This window comes from Haemaphysalis longicornis, unplaced genomic scaffold, assembly GCF_048455015.1.
Source record: "Haemaphysalis longicornis isolate Haplotype H1 unplaced genomic scaffold, Haemaphysalis longicornis Haplotype H1 scaffold_7, whole genome shotgun sequence".
Classification (NCBI taxonomy): domain Eukaryota; kingdom Metazoa; phylum Arthropoda; class Arachnida; order Ixodida; family Ixodidae; genus Haemaphysalis; species Haemaphysalis longicornis.
In genome coordinates this window covers 16,778,936-16,800,971 of record NW_027526422.1, presented here as the reverse complement: position 1 = coordinate 16,800,971, position 22,036 = coordinate 16,778,936, and the positions used below count along the sequence as shown (strand labels likewise).

Here is a 22,036-nt window from a genome sequence, read left to right as displayed (position 1 = left end):
CATTTAATCAACAGAGGAGTGAGACATGGAAGGGAAGAGCGTGAGCGGTAGTAGCAATGAGCGGATGTCGGCGCCACAGCCTCTCTGGCCAATCACTGCTCTACACTTCCGAGAGCTTTCACGTTAAGTGGAACGGCTTTAATTTTTTTTATTATTATTCTCGTTGGCCCCTGCTCACAGTTTTCCCGGCCATACCACTCCTCACATTTTCGGTAAATTTCCTCACCCGTGCACTCGTCGCCAAACGCGTTACAGTCTTCGTCAATATCCCCGACGACAACTCGTCCCCTCGCCGTCGCGCTGCTCGTTGCTCTCCAGCCTGCCGAGCTGAGGCCGCGATTTGTCAACGTTAAAACTGACGACAGCGACTGAACGAATATGCAGCACAGCACTGCGTTCAACTTTCATCATTTATTTATCACGTCAGAACTTTCTATCGCGTTATTTAAGCATAACGAAAAAGGCCTTTTTTTTTTCTCCCTCGGGATCTATAAGACGTTTTGCGCCGCTGTATCCCAGAGCGTTCCGGGACGAAATTCGCGGGACAGAAGTTCTCGACTCCGGGACTAAGATGCATTGCGATAGGCCGCTTCCGTCGTGCGTGGGTGAAATGGGGTCGCCGTCTGGGACGAGACTTTCGCTAGGACATTTTCGTTCCCTGGCCAGACACGATGGCGAGCTTTTTTTTTCTAGTGTACGTCAGAATGTGTGTGCCTACATAAAGAATCATCTCTGCTATCGCCGGACGCTTGGCTCGTATATTCCACGCCCACTGCTTCTGCAGTGTGCATGCAGTCATGCGCGGCGTCCTCATTCACGGGAAGCTCGAGTTTTTTCTTCTTTGCCTTTGTTATAGTAACAGGGCAACTTTTCTTACGCGTCAAAGGTCCTTTCAGCGCGGAGCCGTTCCGGCCCCATTTCTTTGAATAACATCACATTTTTGTGCGTCATGAGTACGTCATAGGAACTAAAACGATTATTTTCTGGGAAGGCTTGGACGGAGCGTTTCCGAGTGTCGGCTGCTCAGTGGCCGAGTCTTCCAGCTCTTCACATACAATTCCTGGATTGGCACTTGCCCGCAAACACGCACGCACACACACACATGCACGCACACTAGGGGAAAAGGAGAGAGGAATGGATGAATAAATGGACGAAAGGACGGACGGACGGATGGATCGATATGAAACAAACCTGTGAACAAGAAAGCAGCCTCAGCCCGTCGCCAGAGACACCCGTTGATCCGCAGAAAAAAAAGTGAACGTTGCGGCCAGACTGATCTGCCCCTTGGTACAGTTTGGTTCGCTGTTTTTCAACTATCCCCTAAACCTCATTGTTCGTCGGGATCTTCAAAAATGGTGCCTGCCTTCTCTTAGGAACATAAAACCTCCAGCCTCATTCGCTCCATTTTTTTTTTCTTTCTGTATTACCTTTCCCAGAAAATAAGGTCACTCCAAAGCGAATGTCCAGTCTTTGAAGCGGTATCGTCTTCTCGTCGGACGTCCATTAGAGCGTTGTGACCCGGCAGACAGACAGCGAACGTTGCGGAATCGATCTGCTCTGTTGTGCAATGCCGCCCTCCGTCTGCTGTTCCCGGCTGTCCCTTTTTGCCGACTGTAATAATTTGATAGCGACAGTTAGCCACAACCAATAAGCTGGCGTACCTCCGCTCTGTATTCTTGCCTTTTTCCCCTCACCGTGCGGGTCTTCGGTAGCCAGCAGAGCTCCAGTTTCATAAACCCTCCCGTCATGTCGATCCTTGGTTTCAGCGCTTTTCAGAGCAAAAGTGCCATTAGCCAGCCTAGGGCGATCTCGCGAGAACAAATTGATGCGTCATGTCGTCAAGCGGACCGTGTTTTCCTGTTTATATCTCGTTTGCTCATGGATTTATAGACCACTTACGCGGGTATGGGATGCCCGAAGTGGCGACACCTCGTTTCCAAGTCAGGTCGGGCAATTCCTGTTACACCTAGTGCTGTCAAGTTAGCCGTCTAGTGACGCGGAAATCTCCTTGATCAGCTGCTAAAACAAGCTAGCTGCTGGACCACCTGCCTGTAGCGTCGCCATTTCTGGCGCTTACGCCCTTGGCTCTAGGCCCAGCAATTCCACCTTATTTTTAATTCCGAGGACTTTTTTTTATTGGAAAACGGCTCCGCCTTAAAGTGGCCATGAAGACAAAATACGAGTTTGTTTTGTTTTATAGTGCTCCCAACGCTTGTCCGGATGCAAACGATGCTTTATTCCCTGAGAAAATAATTAATTGAAGTCAAAATATTGATTTTCTAGCTAAATCGTGTGGTTTCGTGGTCTGCAATGACATCACAGGAACCGAGCGCTCTGCAGCCGATTGCGAAGCCTTGTTTACAGTTTTTGAACCTAGATGGCGCCACCATACCGCGCCAAGCCGTTTTCTGCCTTTGTTTTGTTTTGACCGTATGCTTAACTAAACCTGGGTTATTTTTGTTCAGGGATAAAATAATCGTTTTGTGAAACATAGTGTCGGCTCGAAAAATATGGTCACGTAAAACACCATCGCTTGCGTCCATCGGCCATCTGAGACAACCCCAAAGCCCCCAAGTGATTCAGCATATTTAGATCAGTTTAGGTGCGGAGAGCAGCCCATCACCCGTTTAATTAAAGTTCTGCGTCGCACCGGAAATGCCCGGCCTGCATTGACTTGGTGACCGCTTCCAAACTTGGCGACCGCTTCCTGATTCAGCTGACCGTTCAAGGTTCTTGGACTCAGCTCTTAATTATCCAGAAGGGAACAAAAGCGCTTCTTCGCACCAGGACAAATGACATGTCACTTACTCGTACGGACTGCTTTGTGTTCACGCCTGATATCTCTTTTTTCTTTGTTTGTAGAGTGTTTTGATCATTCCTATAATACTTCTTGTCCTTTCTTTTTACGTGTTCTTTTCTTTCTAACTTTCGTTTCTGGTCTTGAGAGTAGCCAAACGGGTCTAAATTGCTCAACCCCGACACATTTTATTGTTTTCGTATCCTTTCTTCATCGGTACCATCGCTCTTAACAGTGCTACCACATTCGGTATTTTATTTTTTTGGCAGTTTTACCCCCATCATTGCGTTTCTCGTCCTATAAACGTTTCAAGTCCCGATTCCTTGATAGGGTAGAATGGTTCCCTCAAATGAGCTCTAGAAGTGTCCGTTTAGCTGTCGTTTCAGTGCTATTTGCCAGCACGGGAGGTCCCGTACGTATGTTTCAGCGCGCACAGGATATTCTGACGTAAATTTTATCATGCGTACTTACAATTCGACGTTGCGAGTGAGCATATATAAATACCTCACCAAACAAATTCACGTCGTTAGCAGCGCTCAAACGCGTAAATACACAGAAAAAATTTCTCGGGGCACTTATTTCTGCTTGCATGCTTCGAAGGCGAAAGCCTGAAGTACTATTGTGACGGGTGCCTTCTATTACACGTCCACCCGCCGACAGAACAGTCACGCTATTTTGCCGTCCTTAGTCTAAGTTTATCCATCTTAATCAACTCTAATCCACCTTAATCCATCCTGATCTTGCCTTAATGATCCTTGCTATCAATCATAACCTATAATTATAATATCCCATTTTTTTATTTTGGTCCATCTTAATCCCACCTTAATTCTCCTTACTACTAATTCTTATCAATCACTCATCGATCGTTATTGCCTTTTGCAATAATTCCTCATCTCTTATGCACGACTGGCATGCTTTGGTTTGCTTCTGGCTTAGGGTTTTTGTACCGTTTGTGTCGACGCCGGGGTCACTCAAAGTCAGCAAGGCTAAAACTGGCGTTGGTTGGTTTTACATACTGCTGAATAGCGCTGATTTAGGGTTTAAACAACAGAGAAGGATCAACGCACAGGCAGGACGATGCGCTAACTAATAACTGGCTTAATTATTTAAACGCGTACTAATATACAGAAAACGTCTCTGGTACAGAATTCTAAATGATATGAATATGAGTACAAGAAGGCACAAAGCCATCCCAGCCGTTCTCCTCTCGGCTCCTCTGCGCGTGCGTGAACATCTCGACCTCTCCATCTGTGAGGGTCAATGAAGGCACGCTTACACAAATCTGCTTTCATGATGGCTAAGGCTGAATGAGCGAAATTTAGCAGTACGCAGTCAAGGTCACCTTTCTATGAGACGTACGAGTCTTTCGACACAAAAAGTGCGTTGCATTGTGCGCTGTCAGATCTGTCGCTATAAAAACTGAGCACAGCGCTCGTCTCCAGCGGATCGAAAACGCGGCGGCCACGGACCGTAAGAGTACGCCTTGCAACACCCGTTTTTCTTCCTGCCGCGTGCGTGAGCGCCCCGAATTGATAAGGATTCATCGGAATGAGAGACGTAAGCCAGTTCATCTGGGGGCATATCGGGGGCTGTACGAAGAAACCAGAATGTGTGGGAGGAATGGTGAGGAGGAGGGAAGGGGAGGAACGCTACTTGCGCATCACAGCGAGCTTGTCTCATAGGGAGGCTGCCTGGCTATCGCGCTGCCCGAACACAGGCGAGGCCGAATTGGATGCACTCGGGCTCTTGTGCAGGAACGGCGAAAAACAATTGGAGATACGGTTATGGAAACTACACAATAAGAAACGCGTGAATGCTCGATAGGTTAGTTATAACCGTTTGTTCGTTGTTCACTTATTCTTTTTTGAACTTTCTTCTTCAGCAAAAGTAATCAATTTTGTTCTCGCAATTCGCTCGGATGAATATTTCCGCTCATTTATTTGTCTGATACTTTACCGATGCGCATGAGCCGAAATTTACATAAACCATTTCGTCCCGTTTCACAACGCGGCGGTCTTTCTGTTTTCCGGGGGCGGAAACTGAAACTGGCAGCGCTGCTTGCCTTCGTCGTTGTTACGAAACGGACGCTGTCGTGCTTTTGCTTTCCCAGAACGTCGACTTTATTTTCCGCGGAGGTCTCCTTCGTAACATGTTTCTCTACTTAGCTTGAGTTCCTCTACAGACGCATTGCTGGCTGCTAATCGAAAGTGTTCGTCGATTGCCAAACGGTATTGCGAGCCCAGCCTCGTCGAAAATAAAATAAAAAAACATGACCGACACGCAATGCTTCTGGCGTTTTTGCAGTCTCAACGCTGTCACATAATCTCACTTATGTAAAAGTGGGCGGCACAGAAATTCATGCAATCCCAAGGTGAGCAGGACGATTTCAACTCCCTGCAATTTCCCATGTGGGATCAACAATCTCCGGCGTGCACTGTGGGGTGACATGTATGCAGAGGAGATTGTTAATTCGTTATATCATCGCTTGTTACCCCCTGCCCATAGCTACCACGCCAGCGGCAGCGTATTTAAATGGAACTGTACTGATTTGAAACGATGGATTTGAATTAACCCTTTCCGCCCCGGTGCCGTCATGTGACGATACCACGCAAAATATCCTCCAACGCCTTGACAACACAACAAAAATTGCTAGATTTCTCGGTAGGAGTTCTTCAAGGATGCCTATGACGATCTACATCCCCATTGTTGCGTTTTCATGGAGCTTGACGCTATGAAAACGAAAAGGCGCCAGTACAGGGTATAACGACGGGCGGGTTAAGGAAACCGAAATAATGGTTTGTCCAAAAGTCCATAAGTTTGTAAGTACTTGGACTGCCAGCTATATTTTCGTATGTGGGCTCAGGGTGTCGTACCTTTTAGGAAAAGAAGGAAAAGAAATTTCTACTCGAAAGGAAACATTGTATTTCTCTAATGACCTCATTTTTTGTCATGTCTGTAACTTGATAAGTATACTCACAGGTGGAGGTGAAAAACAAAAGCGCCCGTGTGGTACAGATTTCGGCGCACGGTAAAGATCCTCAGGTGGTCAAAATTAATCCGTAGCCCTCCCCTACGACGCGCCTTATCGCCTGTGAAGCGTCGGCGAGTAAAACCACGCAATCAATCAATCAATCAATCAATCAATCAATCAATCAATCAATCAATCAATCAATCAATCAATCAATCAATCAATCAATCAATCAATCAATCAATCAATCAATCAATCAATCAATCAATAACTACTCACACTATATCAGCTCAATTTTTTGTTTCTATCGTTCCGAAGCCGAAATCTCTACAAAAACACGCAGAAAAACAATGTTTGTTTGAAATAAAAATTTCGTGGCTGAAAGGGTTAAACATCCAATACTGATACTGTAGGAGCTCTGGCTCCCCGATTGCCTTCCATAGCGCTGCCGGATTACGTTCGAACGTATGGCACTTCGGCAGTCAGCTCGCGGCCCGAGCGCCATGAATAGGAGAGTCCCAGTGACAACTTTTCAAGCCGATAGTCTTTCATGGGATACTTAAAACCGAAAATTTTGCTCTGTCTGTATGTCCCTCGATTCAGCCACCCGGCCAATAGTTAGAAATGTTCTGAAACGAGAGGTTTACATAGGCAAAACCTTTCCAACCACTAAATGTGGTACCGCAGTTCATACTTGTTAATATTGTGGAGAAAAAAGAAAACATTCGGCATATTTGAGGCAAAACATCAACATATAACTGGTACTAGCAGTGATGTCTAGCTTTTAATTGAAAATGAATGTGTGCTCGCTTTTCGTGATGGCAAATAAAAAACGCGCTGAAAAGATTGTTCTGCCCTAAAAATAACCTACCGAAAATATTAGTTTATTTTACTTAAAAATACACGTCGGGCGCAAATTTAAGAAAAAAAAATATATATACAAGGTCAAGTTAAAAAACGGCACCAAGATCAGGTGAACCAAGATGATGAGTTCAAAACAAAATAAGAGCAAGAGAGAGACAAAAAATTGTAGTTTACTTCGCTGTCATAGGAATCGGGAAAACGCGAAAGTGAAATGTGGAGCTTAATCTGCAGCTGAGCATGATTTGAGGGTCGGCGGCTGTCTCGTGGGTGTGCTTGGTGAGCGACTTCCTGCAGGCGGGTCACTTCGGCAAGGTGTACTGGCGTTATTTCCGTCACGGATATGACGTCAGTGAAATCTTGGTGTATCCTGGCATAAAACACTTTCGTGTTAAAATATAAAACGCGAAAGCGAATAACCCTAAGTATAACGTAAGCTTTAGTTCTAAAGGTTGCTTCCCCGCAAGAAGACCCTGTGTGCAGGGGTGCACCCTTTACAAGCCTTTTGCTTCGTTGTACAGGCGTCATTTCCGTGACGGATATGACGTCACTCAAAAGTTTGCGAATCCCGGAATAAAACACTTCTGTGTTAAAAAGGTCGAGTTAAAAACGGAACTAAGATGAGGTGAGTTCAATAAGAACAAGAGAAACACAAAAAAATTCTCTGCCTCGCGATGTCGCAAGCGGCGGCAAACACAGGAAAACGACGCTGGCGCTTTCTTGCACTAGCGCCACTGGCGGACCTAACAATTGTGCTTGGCTGGCTTAAGCCGCTATGATCCTGCCAACTCAATGCCAGAGATGCGGCCAAGTAAGGATTTCGCCGTTATGGCGCAGAGGGTCGTGGCGTCTTTCCCGCTCCGCCGCGCCTTTAGGTTTTAAGACTGGGCCTGGCAAATGTGGGAACCAACTCGTTTGGTTACGCGCATGTTTAGTGAACCAACAGATTCTTCTCGGACTCGTCGCCGAAGCTGACGCAAACAAATGGAGTAAAATCTTTTTATCCCCCAAAGAGAGTGCGCAGAAATAAAACCCAGCAGCAGGTCACTCCTGGAGACGAGGTACTTGCCGAACCCTACGGCAGCTCCTTCACAAAGGAGACGAATCGATGCGCCGGCTTCTGCACTGTCGCCTCCGGCTTCACGGTGAGGCTTCAGGGTATGCGGAAAAAGCCTGCCGCTGTAAGGTGCTTTGAAGTTCTTTTTCACGAGGCGAGATCGACTGAGCCCACTTTGAGTGCCTTTTCTTTCTGCGTGCCTGGGCGGCCAAGTTTGCCGAGTAGAAAACGCCGGGAGCGCTAAAGCTAAGCACAGTCGGCTCCAAGCTTGCGCGTGCGTGCGTGCGTAGCCTGTTTTCGCAAGCCCTATCCAGGCGGTCCCACGGCTGACGCAAAGGCCGCACGCGAAATCGACGGTGTCCAAACTTACCCGAAAGCACGGAAATAAAAGTGCACCAAAAAGTATTTCCCGATTGATGTGGTTATCCAAGCGTCACATTGAGTTTTCAAATATAATATTCTGCGCACACAACTCAATAGCAGTGTCTAACCAAAGCAGGAAATACAGTGAAAGCTCGTTAATTCGAACTCGAAGGGGAACAGAAAATTGTTCGAACTAAGCGGAGTTCGAATTATTGGGTGGGCGCTAGAATGAATGGAAATCGCAGCACACTGTGCGGGCAGAGCTCAAAGAAGCCACTTCTGGACTCGTTATCGCGAATTAGGCGTTACTGCACGTTTGTGGCAGGTGATTTCGTAAATAATGTTTCGTAAATAATAATGGAATGCGCCGGAGTACTGGCGCCGGTGGCGCGGTGCCCTCTGTAAAAGCGAAATAAGCTGTTGCAGGAGCGGAGCGCACTCGCCACGCTGTTTGTTTTTCTGTTTCGTTGTTTTTCATCTCTAGTAAATTGGGTTTAGTTTGGATCTGCGACACATTGAGATCAATCTGGGCCGACTTCTTCTGCCAGAAGCGATGGAAACCAGGGGATCATAGTTCCAATTAACCATTCTGGACGCCGACGCGTCCGAATTATCGGGAATTTTCTCCCATTGAAATATACAGGGCTGTGCCGGGACCAGGGCGTAAGCTCGAATTAACCGGAAGTTCGAATTAACCCAGTTCGAATTAACGAGCTTTTATTCTACTCTGTGCGTGCTAAGCGGCTGTAATCTTGTTGCGGTTGAGGGCAGTTATAATACAACACAAATCGTTGCACAAAATTTCTCTAAACGTTCTCTGCAGCCTTCAGCCACTCCGTGAATTGGCCGGACATTTGCATTTTGCGTATCCCATCAGTGCATTTTAGTGACGTTTTATATAATATTCCGCACCCACATTAAAACTTCACCTTCTTTTTTCGCTTTTTTTTTTGTTCACACCATTACTTCTATCTAGTTCGCAAAATTCTCTACAACATTAAATTACCTTCGGTTAACAGTGAAGCCCACAAATGTGGTAACATAGTTCTCTAGAGAGTTTATTTTGTCGCATGTAGAAGTAGCGGCTTGAGTTGGCTGCATCCGAGGTAATGCGAAGGAATACTCCAAAGGGCTGCAGATGCAGCTTCGGTGTGTTGAGCCTCAACGCGCTACATATCACTTGGGCTTTATTAACGGACTGTCTGAAAATGATGAGTCTCACCCTTTTTTTCGCGGCTTTTCCCGATTCCTCTCGCAAAACTCCATAGTGCTGACTGATTTGACCCACGCAAGTGTTCTGAACAGCGAGAAAACGCGGCCAAGCGAAGCCAGCGGGAACACGAGGCTGACGTGCTTGAACACGAAGGCAGGGAGGGCAAACTCGGACCAGTGAAGATGATCAGCACCGGCTAAGAGGACCATCCCGACGCAAGCGAAAATTGGAACATAGATTGCACTTTCACCTTCCTCGTTAGCCTTGTGGTCAGCCCTAGCGTGCGAGTGTCTCTCATCTCACCAACGTGGGCACAAAGATACACAACAGAGAGCGCCAAAAGCTCTTGAAAAGCACGCGAATGGTAGACTTCTTCGACCGAGTAACACTTACATCGGATTGAGCAAGGGGCAGCACGAAGCCCGCTCTGCAGCTGTTTTCACAGGTCTCCTCTGGAAGAACGTGACGTTCGCGTGGACCCCTCTTTACCGTGATACCCGCGTCGAGTAAGTGGAGCGGTCGATGCTTGCCGTGTTGTCGTTGTTGCGCGGGGTCAAGGGACCACCCAGCCGATCCCTGCACGGTCTCCCACTCCTCCTTACACATGGCGCAGCTTAAAGCTGTCCCGTGGGTCCGCTCTTTTCTGCCCTGGAAAATCACCTTTGTATAATTAAGGCCAGGGGCACAGCATAAGCACAGGAATCTCTGATCTGCTGGTTGACGTTGGCTTTTCCGACGAAAAAAAGACCTCGGTTTAGTGCCAACCTGGGTGGAAAATGGCTACGCCATCATCATCATCATCATCATCATCATCATCATCATCATCACCATCACTGTCATCGTAATAATTGTATTAATATATAATAATACTCGTCATCACCTTCGCATCACGACCGTTATAATTAGTATCCCTACCACCAAAACAACCGCACAATCCCCTTCACTATTACTACATTGTCAACTACAAGAGGCAAGCGTACCTCAGGGATACCTTTCCCTCCTGAGTGGGCACGCACCATATTGCATCTCTAGTGTCACTTCCACACCCAGTCATTTTGCATCCTCTGAATAATTTACCTGTAGCCAAATTGGCGGATCCCATCGCTTCATCTAATTGCTTTAGCTATCTGTTCCTCATCCCGTCCAAGAACCGCCAACTGGCTCATAGAGTCGTCCTAGAATATGATCCCTGATCCTAGATCAAGTTAGTCGTCTGGCTTAAACTAATCTCCCTTTCATCATTTCTAGCTGGGATCTACGGTACCGAAGTTCGTTCTCACTTTCAGCGTGCGCGCTTTTTATCTCACCAGAAGTCAATTTCTGCCCGTCATCTCCAGAATTACTGAACCTAACTTTCCCGCCAGCAAATAACAGACCGTAAAGTGTTTCACAGGGGCATGTACTGGCATTATTTCACGACCAAGCTTCCCAAGCACGTGGTATAAGCAAACCGAAATGCGTACGATGCCGCAAGATGAACGGGGACTGTCGGCATCGTTTGAGCATGCGACTTTATTTGCAGCTCCGCACGAGGGCTGGGTTTGTTTTCTACAGCAATGTTTTCTGGAGAAGCCATTTTTCGACGGACTGTTTGCGTCATTTGTGTTTTAACACGAAAGTGTTTTATTCCGGGATTCACGAAGATTTCACTTACGTCATATCTATCACGGAAGTGACGCCAGTAACACCAAGCAAGCGGCCTGTAGAGGGTGCACCCCTGCGCACAGGGTCTTCTTGCGGGGAAGCGACTTACAGTATAAAGAGTACGTTATACTTCGGGTTGTTCGTTTTCGGGTTTTATATTTTAGTGCGAAAGTGTTTTATGCCGGGTTACACCAAATTTTCACTTAAGGTATATCTGTCACGGAAATGACGCCAGTACTCCTTTGCCGAAGCGATCCGCTAGCACTACGTCGCTCGCCAAGCACACCCACAATTCAGCCGCCGACCCTCAAATCGTGCTCAGCTGCATATTTCGCTGCACATTTCACTTTCGTGTTTTACCGATTCTTATGACGAAGGAACCAACCACAGTATTTTTATACTAAAGGATAACAGCTCAGCCACAGACTATTTTGTCAAAAAATGACGGGCAAAGTCAACCACGAGAGAGAAAGAGAAGGAAAATAAAGTGATGATAATGAAAGCCGGTGATACGATGAGTACCATTAATGAAACGTCATCTGCTAGACATTGACACAAAATAAGTCTTTTTTTCTTCTGATGAGCTTGTTCCGAGTTTGGCTCTATCAGAATGCGCCATCTTGTCGCACTTGGGAAGCGTTCATGCTCCTTTAGTCTTGCCGCATTTAGGGTGCTAAGTACGTTTGGCGGCGTTCATGGAAGCATTACCACACCACTTTGTGTCTTACAATAGTGTCACATCGCCCTCCGACATTGCTTTCAGCTCTGCGATTTGTGGCCGAACGCCTCCTGCAGTTTAAAACCGCCATCCCAAGGCCACTTACTCAATCGTTACTCGATCCTTACTCAATCCCTCCCAAGGAAGAAGAAAACGCACGCGGCTTTAATGGTGCCGGCTGCTTCGAAGATCACATGAGTGGTCCGTAATCGTCTTTCTGCGCGTTCTTTCCACCTTCGCTCACTTATCGACGTGAATCTACCTGTGTGATATGCTTTCCACACAGCGGCGATGCGAGGCATCGTACTCAGCCGCTCCTACGAGGTAGTCAGTTTAGCGGCGTACTTTTAGGGCATGCAGGGAGGAGGCGCGTATACGTCATGGGGTCTCGTAAAAAATGGGGGCATTTTCTTTACAGCTTTCTACCCATCATCTTTGTCTTCTTCCATTTTAACAGTTCGTTCAGACTTCGAATCAACATAGATGCGCCGTTACTGAAATGCCTGACTTGTGAAATCCCCCTAGCGACAGAATGTCTGAATACAGAATGCCGCGTCAGCAAGAAAGAGCGGAACTCGTCTCCGTTGCCAGGCAACGTCCAGGCTAGCTGGGCGTGGGCGGAGCGGCTCGCCTGGTGCCAATGAAAACGAGGCTTACTCTTCCTTCTTTGACCTTCTTCCCTCTCTTATTTGGTTTTTCCTCTTTTTTAGCACTACCGTACGCCTACGCCACACCTCTTTCTTCCTCTAAATCGAACAATTTATCATACGCATACCGCATGCGCCCCCCGAAACATGAGTGCGGTTGTATTAACGACGAAAGCGAAGCCAGATAACGTGAGCTTACATCGCCCACGTCTTCTCCCTTAACAAGAAACCGCCGGAAGAACGAATGCGTCGTTATATAAATCAGGACGGGCACAAACACGGTCGAGAGCCAGCGAGACAAAAAGAACGCTATTATTCAGACAACACGCCAGGTTCGATGGCGCTTGAGTAAACATGTTGAGAAGCCGCAAGAGTGCAGTCATCAATAGGAGACGACTGCAGACACACGAAGGCTCGTGAGGCATTGCAGGTTTCGGCGGTAAACACACGTTTGTTTACATAATTAAACAACGGAAAGGGAAAGCACAATAGAAGGGCCGGGGAGGAAGCAATTCCGCTGTTTTACCTCCCGACCTCTCGGCGTACATCGTCTTATTTCGAAAACAAACAGGCTGTAACTGGACGCCTTTCTGTGTGTATTTTATGTAGGGGTGTTTGGTTTGCGTGGTAGCGTGGTAGCGCGCCATCTGTGCCGGCATGGGTATGCCAGCAATGCCATTGAACTGTGAGGGTGGATAGTATCTGTTTTTAAGTGCAGAGCACTTTACGCGCTCGCCTTGTCGTCGTAGTTCGCTCGCTGGACCCAAGTAGAGCAACAGGGCGTCCCGTGGTAACGCTGTCATTCGCGGCGTACCCCAGATGCTTCGAAAGCCAAGCGGTTTATATACAGTCATAAGCGTTCCAAACTCGTGAACCGCTGGCGCTTGTCCTACATATCCCTGTTGTTTAGCACAAAGAAAACTATAGGTACACTTGAGGCAAAATATACGGAATTAACCGGCAGCGCCCGCGTTCATTTAGTTAAGAACGCCCGTTGGGTTGGTTTTTACGATAGTGAGCGGGAAAAAGTGGCAGTGCAAGAAAACAATGGCGCGTTCGAAATGACGCAGAAAGGCTCCAGCCGCGCAAGAAGAAAATGGCGCGTTCGAAATGCTGCAGAAAGGTTCCAGCCGCACAAAAAAGAAATAACGCATTCAAAATGACGGAGAAAGGCTCTAACCTCGCAAGAAAAAAATTACGCGTTCGAAATGACGCCAAACAGTTCCAGCATACGAAATTAAAACAAGCAGAAAAATAACAGAACTCCCGCTGGCGCAGCGTCACGCAGGGTGCGCGCGAGCACTGCGAAGGCGGGAAGTTTGAAATGCATTGGGTAGCACTGGCAGTGAGTGGATAACGGCGCTGCAGCCCATTATGGCGAATCACTGCTCTGCACTTCCGACAGCTTTCACGTTGAGTGGAACGGCTTTAATTTTTTCATATGTTCTCATTGTTATTAAAGTCTTGTGTCTGTGAAATTTGCCATCCACGGTAAATGCAGCCGTACGGGTGCATTTCAGGTGGACATTAAATTTTCCTTCAGAGAAACGTATTTCACCTTGGGCATTTACCCTAAATCCGGTCAACGAAAGTATTGTCTTTCTATACTCATCTGCCTTTAAACGCACGCAGATAACAGGAACGCCCAAGTTTCGTAAGAACTTCGCCATTACATTGCGTTCGATTCTCATTTCGAGGCGCAGTTGTTCAGTTGCCCAGTTGCCCAGACTTCTTACGTGCGTCCGTTCCTCTTCAAAGTATTTCCCCGGGGGGGACGCTGAGAGACCCGTTCTGTCGCCCAAGTACCTCATCTTAACTCTGCGGCAGGTCTTCTTCGTTTCCGAAACCCTCCATTCGATACGCAGAGGGCCGGGATGAACCGCGGGATAGCCAACACATCCCGGGCGTCAGCCGCTGCCCGATAAACAGAGAGCTCGGTTACCGGCAAAGTTGGCACGGGGAAACACAAGCCGTGCTCATTTCACAGGGCGCGCCGTCGGCAGCGGCGGAGGGGGCTCACGCAATATTGATCAAGCCGGCGGGTGTCAGCGTTTTCGCTTGTATCGACCACGCCGTCTGCGGCGCGCGCGTACTGTAACCCTGGCCTCCGACAGCAGCTGCGCCTTCCCAAGACGCCGTCCGAGGTTCACTGTGTCAATCCAATTAATTCGCATCTCCCCTGACGGCGAGAAGCCCGCTCGGAAACCCCGCGGTCGTGACGCGGGACGTTGCCCCGGTGCTGCGTTTGCGCCTAGCTTCCAATCTTTGCGGCCACCGTGCGATAAACGCCGCCATTTTCGCTTACGTCGTCAGCTTTATTCGGCCGATGTTTTAAGCTTATTTGTTCATACGTCACTCAACGTGTGAGTAACGTTAGAGCTACGTGCGATTAATGTGCAAGTAATGCACGGGCCGAGTAATATCCTATGTCGAAAGTTATTGAGCCGATGGTCATTCATCATGCCGGGGTGCAATTCGCCGGCTAAAACGCCGCGTCCGTTACGCTTACTACCAACAATTTGTCGATGAGCGGGGAAATTGAACGGTAGTGCTCGCCACTGATTCGTTGGTACCAACAAACTAAAAACGTCATGTAGACACCGTTGGAATGACCACTGACATTAGTCACGTGACACAGATATGAAGTATTCAGTGCTCTCCGCCAGTGTTCTTCTAGTGAGTGGAGAAATTGTAAGCGGAGCATATCTATTGCATTCTGTTCCATATCTCTCGCATTCTATAAGATGACCATAACAGTACGAACTGTCGCATTTTCTTTATTTTCGTGAACCAGGCTTTCGAAGGAAATTTTAGCACAAAATCGAGGCATATTTTTCCAGCTCCGAGAGCTATAAGGATATGTTGTCGTGGAAATTCTTTAAATAATTTTAAAAAGTTAGAGCAAGAGTGACGCGATGCTGTGCTGCACCAGAAGCTATGGCGCTCACTTTGACATCGTACTGACGATTGAAGTTCGATAATGAAATTTATTACAACAGACTTTTATAAGTATAAGTACAGTTCAGATGAGAGAATATGGTAGGAAAAAACAGCTCTAAATACCGTTTTACTGAACTTATCTGAAAGCAACTAGCCCCATGTACGGCAGCTAAAACGAGTGTATAATGTAACCATGTTTCATGGCGTTCATTTGCATAAGATGATTTTGATTTGATTTGTTCTCTTTATCAGTACGACCATAGCGGTTTTCGTCAATAATTCTAGAGTAAAGAGAAATTATGCAGTATGGCGTAAATCCTGATACTCAAAAACCTGACGTCCAGACTGGGATTAAAATGAATAAATTGGAAATTACTAACTTGTTGGACTCAGGAACAAGTGGTCGCAACTAAATCAAGAAGTAACAAGCATAGCTAAAGTAAACAGCTAAAGTAAACATAGCTAAAGTCGCATGTCGCTTTAGGTACGTACGTCTTAAACGAACACAAAAGTGGGCTAGCAACATTTTGTAATCCCCTCACCAGAGTAAAATCTAGAATGCGAGGCCAGGTTGGAGCTTCTTCAGCCGATTTACATGCATCTTTAACGAGAAAAACGGAGATCTCTAGGGCTGCTTCCATCTCAACGTCTTCTCCGCTGATTTGTTGACGTCAGCTATGACGACACACTGACAAGTCCGAAGGGCTAAATTTCGCGCGCGGATTGCTATCATCTCCAACCTTCACAACCTGTTTGTGAACAAACAAACAGTCTATATTAAGCCTGAAGTAAGCAAAAATCAAAAGTTTGTAGTGTGAAATAGCATGAAAAGCGATTGTAAACCAGAGTAACTTCATCACAGTAGTTGGCGTGGCGATCACGAATGGCGCATGGTGCTTTCTCTACTACCAGACATTACATATAGAGACGCTCCAGAGTTTCGCAAAGCAATTAAGTAATAGAGTACACGGGTTCAAGCTCACAACGCAGCCACACAAAAAAAAAGACTTCGGAAAATTCCCTCCAGTGACCCTTCAAACCAGCCATTGCAGAAAGTTCCCACATGCAGACTGGTAATATCCCCCTCGTTCGATAGTACTATCGACTTGCTTTTGTTTGAATTTCGGAAGGCCCATCCTGACTGTCTGACCAGTAAAACGCATCAGAGGTCCAGCTCAAGAATGGAGTGGCCATAGGCGCCTATGATGATGCTCCTTATCAGTCCAATAAATTGACACATACTTGCACTCGTTCTATTATATCGTTAGAAATTCCAGAGCCGGATGTATATTTCTTGTGGTATATCCAGCATACCAGTAAATGCAGACGCTTTGCGGCTCATTCCGAGCAACTGTATGTTTTACAGCGGTGTTTTAAAAACCGGGGAACAGACGTTCCAGACTGAAATTTTTATAGCTTGGTGCAGTAGAGCGGTAATTTTAAGCCCCTCAATCTCACTGCTAAGTGCAATGTCTCAGCCTCCAGCTCCTAGCATCAGAGATTGTTTGCTGACAGCCGCATGCAAAGCGAAACGCAGTTCGCGAAAACATAAATGCTTTTTTTTTGCCGTTGTGAATTGGTTTTTGAAAATTACGCCTAACTGATATGCATTCGTACTCGCTGGATCGCCTGTTCGTCGTAGCGTGCGTCAGTAATTAAAGAGTTGCTGGTTGGAAATAATCTGCACCGCGTCCCGCGGACAAAGTTTTGCGCGAGAGAAGCGGAACTCTGAGACGCGCGTAGGCGCGCTGCGAATAGAAAGGAGAGAAACGATTTCAGCTGACCTTTCCGTGAGAGAAGTTTTCGTGCGTCCCCGAAAGGAGGCGAAACGCCGACGTTCGACCTTTTCACTCGTGAATGGAACAAGTGGAAGGAATGGCGCGGCCTCGATGGATAGATAGTAGGGCACATGACGTCGCGAGCTACGGCACCCAATCTTGCTCGTCAGCCTCCCTGTCCGTATGTCCACTTTATCTGGCCCTTCCGAGCTATATGCTCACTCCCTTCTCTACGGTCGACGGGCTGGCTTGGCAAACGCCTGGGGGGGCGTATCGGGAAAGACATTTGGCAACCTCTCTGACGTGGTAGCATTCTCCCTTGCAGCTTCAGCTGTAATCACCGGGCACTTCTACATCAGCGTATGTACTCACAAATAGGACGTCACTAATCACGTGACGATGCTAAATTCGTCGTTCGGCTCGTCCGTCACCCCCGGTGACCTATCACTGTATCTGTTGCCGAACGTCATCGGTTCTATCACCGGCTTCTGTTGTACTATGCATGCAAAACAAATTTTAATTTACCGGGTACATGCCGTCTTCTTGGTAGCTGGGACCACACCGTCCTCTGAATAAGATTTATTCCTCCTTCAAAACATACGGTGCTGTAAATAATAACGCGTCACATGTATAGATACCATTTTTCAGTTAGGGTGGCAACGACGCGGGCGTTCATTATGAAACAACTCAACGTCTGACGCCATTGCGGGCATGTTTTTACATTCGGGCTTCGTTCCGATGCTCTTCTAATTCGAGGATAAAAAAAGCAACAACAAGTCAGTGTTTCACCCCAGGTTCTGTATAAAGACCTCCCCTGCGCCGGGGGATGCAGTAGTGTAAGATTTACAGTGACGCTTAAAACCGCATTATCGGTGTCTAATTGTCATCGAATTTCTAAAAAGTAATCTTTTTTAAGCGTGTACGAAGTAACGCAAACACGCATGTAAAACATTTAATTATCTATTGACATGTACCTTAATTACAAACATTTTACGCCTTAAGTGTTGCGCAAGACAGGGGTTAGCTCTGAAAATTGGCTGAATTACATGGGCATTTCTAACGTGGATCTAAACGTTAGTCAATTAATAACAAGCTAAAGTGTGATCCAGCATAGGGAGAATTGAGAATTCTAATTCTCAAAGAAGCGATGCGAGACGTACAAACATGAAAAAGCGGTCAACAAGGGGTGTTTGTAGTTACAAAGCCGTATGAAATGTTCTTGCAGAACCTAAAAAAAAAAACGATTACTGTACGAAAAAACAAAATTTGCTGTTTCATACAGTGCCACAAGAACAACATATTTTTGAAAGATTAATTGTTGAGAACATCGCTTGTAGGGCATTTTTCTCGTATGGTCATTTTGAGTCAAACGCATGCGGCAAATCGTCTCCGTCATTGTTCCGCGCTGCACGTTTCTCTCTTCTTTCCCCAGTTCCCCGACAACGCGTAGCTGCACTGCCACTTTCAAGGCCCCGCTTACGACACATCCTTTACAAATTTAGCGCTAGTCACTCCTGCTCTTTTGTTCAAGGATGGCAAGGACACGTGAGCAAGGATGCGATAAAAGACCTGCTTCCGTGGAAGCTAAAAAGAACCAATTATCCAGAGCCTAATCCACGTCCCTCCACTCAAGCTTGCTACTTTGCCTGAGCGTAGCAAATAAAGAAAGCCACGCTTTCTAGCAAGAAAATTTTATTAAATAAGCACTGTGTTGAAGCGGCCCACGGAGACAAGAATAATGACGTAGCAGGAGCTCTTTAACCTGTGCTTCTCGCGCCTTGTTTGCCGTTTCAAGGCAGCACACAGCGTCTCTTTTTTTCTGTATTGTCCTGCTTCTTTCTATCTGCTGTTGTTTTTTTTTTCTTTTCACGAAGTCGTAAAGTATTAAAATGTCTTTTCCAAGCAGAAGGTTCCTCAAGGATGCATATTGACTCCTCTAGTTTTCCAAAAATAGCTTGACATTTTACAAGGGCGGAATTAGTTTGGGAAACCTGCGCTCTTTTCTGTGAGGTCGCCGTCGTAGTGTTTTACACGCACAAGAAGCTCTTCTGCCTAGCTTCATTGTGTGTGCATAAATGAGTAGGCCGTGCCTCTAATCTTAACTTCCAAGAGAGCTCATGTAAACAAAATCTTCTAACACAAAAATTTCTAATTAAAAAAATATTAGCAGGGTTTGCAGGATTTTTCTGTGTGCAAAAGCATGTTTTAGATTGCTTAGAACGAGTTTTAGTTCCTTTACTTTAAACGACGCAAACCCAGGAATAACAACAGCCTTGGGCGATCATAAATAAATGCTTGCGACGCAATTCCATAACCACGACGGGCCACCCTTCCTACGGCGGACATAATCAATACAGCGAGCTCTCCGTTAAGTCCGGTGGATGTCTTGTCATTTCTTCGACACGCTCCCATTTTCCCCCGCTGTACCGTAATTAAAACTGCCAAGAGACCCAATGAAATGCTTTAGATAGCGAACGAAAACGTGGTTATCCAAAACCGCCCATTACGGCACCGGACGGAGCGGTGAGAGATGAGGCACTCTGCCTCCTCAGCGCTACTCTATAGCTAGATGGGCCGGCACAGACTCTTTGTACAGCCTTTATCCGCTGCATTCGATAACACTCCCGAAATGTATTTGGAACTGCAATAACTTAACTTTTTTTTCTTGTTAACCGGCAACATATGAGCTCAAAGCAAGCTAGATCTTTTCAATTTTTGAATGCTGATGTTCAACTGAATGTCAAGTAAACCAACCAATAATTCATCCGGCGGAGAGTTGATTCAAAATCGTCTCCACATTTGCGAGTGGTACACTTGAGTCAAATGGTCCACTCTGAGCGTTATCGTCGCCCCTCTTCCCGTCCAAGAGTCTTCGAAGAAATGGTAACGCAGTTATTGACGTTCAACAATGATCCAGCGTGTTTCGTGAGAGTTGGTCTTAGCGGTGTTACATACACCAAATCAACTTTTCAGCACCGCACCATCAGCATAGAGATTTTTGAAGAAAGTTTATATACCCCATAACTTAATGCCAGAGTAGGCTGCGCTCCGGGATACACAGGGAGCCTAAGGGCTGTAGCTGGTGAAAACTCTTAGCATAGCATGTCGCACTACCTCTTAAATTGCAGTGCCATTTTTAGTACTACAACCTAAACAGCCACGCTAGGGTTAAATTTTCATTGTAAATAAACACATTCCTCGAATGCGATTTTTTTTAAATCCTCCACTATTTATTTTCTCAGTTCGCGATAGGGCACAAGTTTTAAATTTTGGTGCGTAATTTTCCAACCTTTAGCAGCTGCAGAGGTACAGTCATAGTGGCGATTCCGTGAGCATGAGTGCGCATGCGCAGTGACTCTCGGTTTCGTACTGCGCATGCGCAGTGACTTGAGCGAGGTGACGGTCTATGTGACGATAATGCAGTCCCGTGAAAGTAAAACACCATAGAACAATATTGTGTGCAAAAAACGGAAAGCTAGCTTCACCCTTAACTTTGTTGCTATGAAAGGAAGCTTAAGAAGCTGTAAATGGGGATCGGAAAGTGTTTATTATTCGTATTCATTTTTTTCTTGTGCCCATTATAGCAGAACACGTAAGTGTGGACCCTCACCTATTTTCGGGGGACGCCAATATTTTTTGTTTTTTTTAGTGCTTACACTCCCTATAGGAAGACAAATGAAAAAACAAAAAAACAAGGCATTTGTAGTCCTCTACTGAAGTTCCACCGGCGTAACGTTCTCCGCGCGTCTCATTAACCATAATAACCGGGAACCGAACTTGAATCATCTTTAAATTATGTAGGCTACGCTACATTTCATACTCGAATCCTATCGTTTCTATCTCTTGCGAAGAAAAAATTCTACCCGCGTGAAAAACAGTCCCGTTAGTTAATCGGCCGTGTGTCGACAGTCGTGTTTACACACCGAGCAAAACGCGCGCCAGAATAAAAGTACACAAACACAGGAAGGGTCTTCTTTGTGACACCGAAAGCGCTACACTGCATGGCGAGTGTCGCAGTGAAACGCAACTATGATGCGGTTGTGCGTTAAAGAGTCAGCGAAGCATCGCTTCTGACCTTTACACTCGGTTCGCGGGACCGCCCCACTGCGCCAGCGTGAGCGCCCACAGACGCGGTAAAAAAAAACGCCGCCTCCGAAGAGTATCTTTTCTCGGCGAAGACCGCATGCGACGACCCGTAGCCCGCGTTGCCAAGAGGTGCAATGCTCGGAGTAAGAACGCCGACGGCGGATGACGACTCGCAAGCGGGCAGCGCTCTTTGAAAGCCAGAACTTACTTCGTCGAGTGCTGTCATCTGCTGCTCAGTGAGATCTCCTACGCGTCCGCTCATTGTGAAGGCGCCTCGTCCCCCGGTGGGCGACGAACGATGCCCGTTGAAGAACTCTAGGCCTCGGGTTCCCCCGCGTTTTCCGCTGAACTCGCTCTGTTCGCAGGGCTTGCTGTGTTCGTCGCAGAGCGGGTTGAAAACGCGGGCCACCAGGCACGACGCTACGGTGCTCTGTCCATTGCGCCTCCGCGGCCTCGAAAAACGCGTCTGGCACAAACGCACAGACAGCTGGGGCTCGAGTCACGAACGCGAAACCGCAGAGGAGGGCAAGAAATGCGGCGAGAGAATGCTGGGCGCATGCGCGAGACGCAGCGCCCCGCCACCGCGCCTGCCGGCGACGAAAGCAGACGAGGAGAGCAGACGACCGCCGAGTCAACGTTGTTCGAAGAGTGCGGACAACCACTGAACTGTCGTCTCACGGCGCGCAAGCAGAAAATAAACAAGAGACGAGCAATTGTTTTCTTTTATTTCGCCAAAAATAACTTAGCTTCAAACATGGCGAATTTAGGGGGGAGGGGGGGTGGTTGAATTAGCAGTTTTCCTCTTAGACACATTTAACTTCTGTTCTGAAATATTCCATCTTTTTCATCGATCACATCCTCACACGTTTATAAAACGACAATTCATGTTGTTTCATTCACTTTGGATTGCAAACTGGTCTTCCTGTCAACAATGGTGCCATAACTCAGTGTAAAGAAGCTTCTC

General features: G+C 46.8%; 1 protein-coding gene across 1 annotated transcript in view; it reads right to left on the bottom strand.

The window, feature by feature from the left end:
* LOC144144600 (SEC14-like protein 2) overlaps positions 1-21,584 on the bottom strand; it is a 70,801-nt gene extending 49,217 nt beyond the window's left edge. The window contains exon 1 of the mRNA XM_077676107.1: positions 21,281-21,584. Coding sequence (XP_077532233.1) covers positions 21,281-21,334 — 54 coding nt within the window. The 5' untranslated portion in view covers positions 21,335-21,584. The remainder of the gene's footprint in view (positions 1-21,280) is intronic.
* Positions 21,585-22,036: the final 452 nt, after the last annotated feature.